The following is a 6,061-nucleotide window of genomic DNA, read 5'->3' on the forward strand; positions in this document are numbered from 1 at the left end:
ATGTGTTAAGATGGCAAAATCAATAATTTTGTAGTTTAAAAACGTCGGAGATCGATAACAAACCTATGGAGTGTATACCACTGCTGTTACGCGACGTCCTGCATTGCAAGGAGACATCTTCAGTTTAGCAGACCAAATAGGCTTATTTGTTTTCAGTTGGGATTTGGACGAGGGCACCGATAGAAATATGGAAATAGCCTTTAAAGACGAACTTATCCACTGGTACGAAAACAAATACTCTATATTGAAAAAATAAAGTTTTGGTTATAAATTTTAGTTCAATGAGTTAACTTTGAATTATTTTATTGTTGGGTTTACTGTTTTTTTATTATTATTAATTGGTTTGTATGTTTAAAATTTAAATAAAGCAACGAACGCATTCACAGGGTGCACACAATGATTAATATTTTTTTCTACTGCGCTATTCGAAAAATTTGTGTTGATGATGCATTTTCGAACGTTTTTTTTTAATTTAAAATGACTTTAGAAGGTTCAACTTTCATTTAAAAATATGTTTCCCTTAAAATCTTTTATATTAATCTGTTAAAAGATTACCTTAAACTACACCAATGGCTAGATGATTGATAAAATATTGTTGGGAAACCCAATAAAATATTGCTTTAAAGGGAAATAAGTCATGGGGATAAGTCTTCTGCGTAAAAAAAAATAAAAGTCCTATATCTAACTTATTTGTATGCCGATTTGATTGCTTTTTAAAATATATACTGGTTATGTAAGCAGAAACATTTTTGCTAAAAATGGTTTCGTTAGGTGGCGTGGCGTCAGGGTCAAGATATTTTGAAAGCCAATATTTATGCTCTAAAACGTTTTCAATGGTAATTTTATGCCGTTTTCTCTTCTCGAAAAAATGTCACCTTCTTACATGGCAATATGTATGGTATGTGAATATGCGATTAAAGTATACGAAAACGTGACAGCCCTGGCGGGCAGTATAAATGCAACATTAGTTGCGTTCCCCAACTTTTCTGGGTTAAAACCTCTAAAACTGTCAAAAGGTAAAAGAAGCCAGAAGCCGAGTACGGAAATGCTTTCTGATAAATTCCTGTAAATTCTTGCAACTTTGGTACAAATTGATAAAACGGTTACCAAGATATACACACCTGGCCGTAAGTGTGCGGTGCCACGCCCATTTTCCAAAATTTTATCGTAAACGTGTTTTTTGATAAAGAATTATTATGAACATAAATTTTGAATAAATTAGACTCGGTAATTACTGATTTATCGAAGATTTCGTATTTCTCTAAATTACCGTTATATGGGATGTGGCTTATTCAAACCTTTAGCAGGTGTTGCCAAAATTCATCAATTAAATGGGAAAAATTAAAAATTATTGCATGAAGTGAAAGGGTGATAATAACATAACCAAAGCATTGTGAAATGGCCCATTTGAAAAAGCATTGGACCAATGGACCAAACGAAAAAAATAGACCAAATCTGATCTGATTATAGCAACTTAACGTAACTTAGGGCTCTCTCTTAAAAATTCTGTTAAATGGGTGTCGCTTATAATTGAACAGCCGAAGCTTAACGTAACATAATGCCACGTCGAAATCTGTTTCATTTTGATTCTTTAAGTTCTACGTACCGTTAAGTTAAAGTAAGTTGCCATAATCAGGCTTTTAGTAATTCCGCAGCTGCTGTGCGATGAAGCTCATGAAAGTGGGGATGTATGATGATTGTAATGTATTTTTAACACCCTATTCTCCCTGAGAACTGCTTTACCTCTTGCGTAGCACTTGCTGGCTCTTTGACTGCTTTAAGAGCCAAAAATCTGCCAATCCCTGATCTAATTAATCTCTGTAGCTGTAAATTACATTCTAAATTTTTATTAGAATCCATTTTCTTTTAATTTATTTTAATCATTCTAAACGCAATACGTTCTCTTATAATAAAATAATTTAAAACAAAAACAAACTAAACACGGAAAATATTAATAATTCTGTAGCTTCAATTTTGGCACCACATTCATGCTGGTCAGTTCTTGGAAGAGCAATTTGCATGCGTAAGGCATCGAAATTTTCGACACATTAGCTGAAGACTGACAGTAGTGACACCACGAGCAATACGCCAAGCGACCGCATGTCTTACAGACATCCACATCAAAAGCATCAGACGAAATCATCAAACGTTCCATAATTAACATACTGGCACCATACGAAATCAAACAATCCCGCTCCATTTCGCCCAAACGCAAGCCACCTTCTCGACTGCGGCCCTGCGTTGGCTGACGAGTTAGCACGGCTTTTGGACCACGTGCACGCGCATGCATTTTGTCTTGCACCATGTGCTTCAGCTTTTGATAATAAACAGGGCCAGAGTATATGTATGTCTCTAGTGACTCACCCGTAATGCCAGAGTAGAAATAGTCTTTGCCCATGTAATTAAAGCCATGTTTGAATAGTTCATCTTGTATGTCCTTGCATTTCGACCCACCAAATGCGGTGCCATAATGAAATTTGCCCTCTAACAAACCGGCTTTGCCTCCAAGCAATTCAAGCGATTTACCGACTGTCATACGACTGGGAAAACCATGTGGGTTCATAACCATATCAGGGCATATACCATAGTCATTAAAAGGTAAATCTTCTTGTTCAACAATTAGGCCCGTGACTCCCTTCTGACCGTGACGAGAACTAAACTTGTCGCCAATTTCTGGACGCCGCGTTTGACGTAAAAGTATTTTAATCAGGAAGTCTTCTTCGCCATTCGCCGATACCATAACTTTTTCGATATAACTCGGTTCAGGACCTTTGTACGAAATAGGTACAGCAGTGTAGGGGATCTGTATTTTAATAGAATAAAATAGACATTTGAGGTGTATATGTACATACACTAGTAGTTTCATCAAAAAATGTATATATTTACTTGTGAACTTTGTCCAGTTTGTTCAATTGGATTTATAGAAGTCACTGCAGGCATTTCCTTGTTTATCAAAATTTGTTTATTTATAACCATTTCTCCAGGTGCCACGATTCCGTCGGTGTCTAGCGCATCGTGTTTGAATATCACTTTATTGGTGAGTGCATCCTTTACGGGACCCATTATACGATCATATGTCTGATTTGCGTACCGTTTGACAGTACATTTTGAATTTTTATAAATCAAACATCGTCCATAGCCGCGATCGATAGAGGCTTTATTTAAAATAAGCGCATCTTCAATATCATAACCAGAGTAACTCATTACAGCAACAGTTGCATTTTGGCCAGCAGGCAATTTGTCAAATCCTGTGAGCTCTATGGTTTTTGATTTAACCATAGGTGCCTGTGGATATACTAAATTATACATAAGTGTATCGATTCGATTTTTCTGATTATAGCCTATAACTCCCATAGCTTGTTTGCCCATAGCACATTGATAAGTGTTACGTGGACTTTGATTGTGATGTGGATAAGGCACAAGTCCAGCGCATACGCCTAATAATGTGAACGGTTCTATTTCCAAGTGTGTGGTTGTATCCGCCATGATATCAGCCTCATTCCAGGCTATAAATGAGTCGTTTTCTTCGTTTACATCGAGATACTCTACCAAGCCGTCATGCAAAAAGTCTTCAAATTTGCGTATTCCCCGCTTAAGTTCTTCTATGTGGCGCTGCTCCACGGCGAGCTTGCCATTTGTGACTATAATATATGGCCGACAGAGGCGACCGCCATCGGTATGTATGTATACACAACGCTGCGTGTGAGAAGTATGTATGGAAACGAATGGACCTAGTCGGCCTTTGCGGCGCATCATACGAAAGACATGCACGAGCCGTTTATAGCTTATTGTAAGGCCCAGAATGTTACCTAAAACCATATAAATTTTTTATTTTATTCTATAATAGACTACAACCATTCTTTATTTGCTCACCATTTATAAATACCAGGAAAACTTTAGAATTATTAATTACATCGCCACCAATCAATCGTATATCTTCTACGCCAGCATTAAAAGCTAAACGTATGACTGGTCCTTCATCCACTTCCGTCGTAATGTGTGTCATTAAAGCCAAATTCTTAACGAGACCACATGCTTCACCCTCAGGCGTATCAGAGGGACAAAGCATGCCCCACTGGCTAGGTTGTAAGGAACGTGGACCAGAAACTTTTCGCGTTTTTTCGAATTGCGAATTTACGCGGGTCATCATACCCAATGCTGAAATGTAGCTCAATCGTGAAAGAACTTGCGTTACACCAGCACGTTCCATTTTGAAACGTTTAATTGTCCAATTTCCAGATGAAATAGCCGATTCCAAGCCAACTGTTATTTGGGCTGCGCGCATATGTTTCACCACGTCGAATTGAGCTGCCTTTACTTTGGGAATGTTCTTGTCTGCAATCATTTTCAATTCCCAATTCATGCGTTTGAAAAGATCTTCGAACATCAGAGAAATGAGCGAACCAGCCAACTCTAGCCGCTTGTTTCCGTAGTAATCCCGATCATCAAAAGCAGTTGGATCAAGTTCTGCGGCCATAACGCGTCGAACCATCAGCGAAACATAAATCGACTTAATTTGGAAATTGAAGTTCTCAACGGGAACATGGGCAAGAATAGTGGTTGTAAGTAGCTCTCGGGCTTCTTCCGCAGGGGTTTTTGTAGCTGCGCTTTGGAAACGCTTGACCACAAGCTTAGAACCTAGAAGCAAAAAGTTTATTTTTTAATAAAAGACTCTGATAAACGCTAATGCACTAAGGATGGCTGTTATATACCCATAAATTCAAGCGCGCGCTGCTGTGTAAATACTTTCAGTTGAAAAGCCTCCAAAAGCGAAGGAGCGAAACGATTTTGTGTCTCAGTATCAGTTCCTATTAACGACATTATTTCTTGGTCGGAGTTTACACCCATGGCCTTAAATATGATAGCTATGGGTATGTCATCGGTCATGGAATTGTGCTTAAGGTAGTACTTTCCGTGCTTACTTAATACCAACGTTCTAGATTTCTTTTCGTGGGTGGAGGAAGTTACTTGGCATTGTACAGTGCTATTAAATTCTTCAGTTATCATTTTGTTCCACGACAATTGTTCCTGTATAAGAATTACTTTTTCTTGGCCACGAACAACGAAATAACCGCCCGGATCCAAAGGACATTCATTCATCTTAGCCAATTCAAACTCAGATTTTCCAGATAGAACACAATTAGAAGAACGTAACATTACCGGCATTCGCCCAATTAAAAGGTTATTTCGTATAATACGCTGTGCTCCACGGGTATATTCGATATCGACTGTAATGGGAGCCGAATAAGTGGTGTCGCGTAATCGACACTCATGTGGCGTAGTGGCTTTTGTAATATTGTAGCCATCTTCAATGTCAGGAGTGCCAACGCGTACGTCTAAGTATTTAAGGTAGAAAAGTGGATCAGCATCACTAATAACCGATTGATTGGCCTCCACAATTTTTTTAATATCTACATTGACGAAGTGATTGAATGAGTCGATATGCTGCTTCACCAGTCCTTTTACTTGTAAAAACGCCGGCACCAACTTCCACTTCTCCTCCAGCGGCTTAATGGGTTTGGACCAAGCCTTGGGGTCACTATCCCATGCCATTTCGCCACCAGTTTGGTCGATCATTAGTAGCAATACAGATTTCACAAAATAAATCCTTTTAGAAGTGAAATAAATGAAAATATTTTGAAATAATCGCATCCGCTCCGATAAAGGCTCGCACGCGGATCGAAATTATACCCCGAACATGACTTGGCGTGCGGCGATGATATTTCTCAAGTAAAAGTAAATAAAGCCGAAGAGGAGGATAAAAGAAACTGTCAGAAGAGTCAATTTGCATTTTGCATGTCCAATGAGATGCCACATGTGCATACTTGTTATCAAACATAAAAATATGTGGTCTTGACGTTTTTCCAAATAGCGGTCTTCATCTAAAGTGACAAACTTGATAAAATTATAAATTTAAGGGGATATGTTTAGTTAATCGTACAACGAATTTAGGATGGCTGGCGCAGGTGGGGTGACCTGGCCTTCAAACCCCCTTAAACGAAAGAGGATGGACCGAGCTTTATGGAAACTTAGTATTTTATTAAAAATACCTATCCAAACC

General features: G+C 38.3%; 1 protein-coding gene across 1 annotated transcript; it reads right to left on the minus strand.

The window, feature by feature from the left end:
• Nucleotides 1-1,713: 1,713 nt before the first annotated feature.
• Nucleotides 1,714-5,749, minus strand: Polr3B (RNA polymerase III subunit RpIII128). Its single transcript, XM_017629909.1, has 4 exons — nucleotides 4,713-5,749; nucleotides 3,874-4,638; nucleotides 2,887-3,809; nucleotides 1,714-2,803 (listed from the first exon to the last, which is right to left on the minus strand). Exons 1-4 carry the CDS (start codon nucleotides 5,650-5,652, stop codon nucleotides 1,952-1,954), a joined length of 3,480 nt encoding a protein of 1,159 aa, XP_017485398.1. The 5' UTR covers nucleotides 5,653-5,749; the 3' UTR covers nucleotides 1,714-1,951.
• Nucleotides 5,750-6,061: the final 312 nt, after the last annotated feature.

Source organism: Rhagoletis zephyria, unplaced genomic scaffold, assembly GCF_001687245.7.
Source record: "Rhagoletis zephyria isolate East Lansing unplaced genomic scaffold, Rhagoletis_zephyria_1.1 Rzeph_scaffold_07184, whole genome shotgun sequence".
Classification (NCBI taxonomy): Eukaryota; Metazoa; Arthropoda; class Insecta; order Diptera; family Tephritidae; genus Rhagoletis; species Rhagoletis zephyria.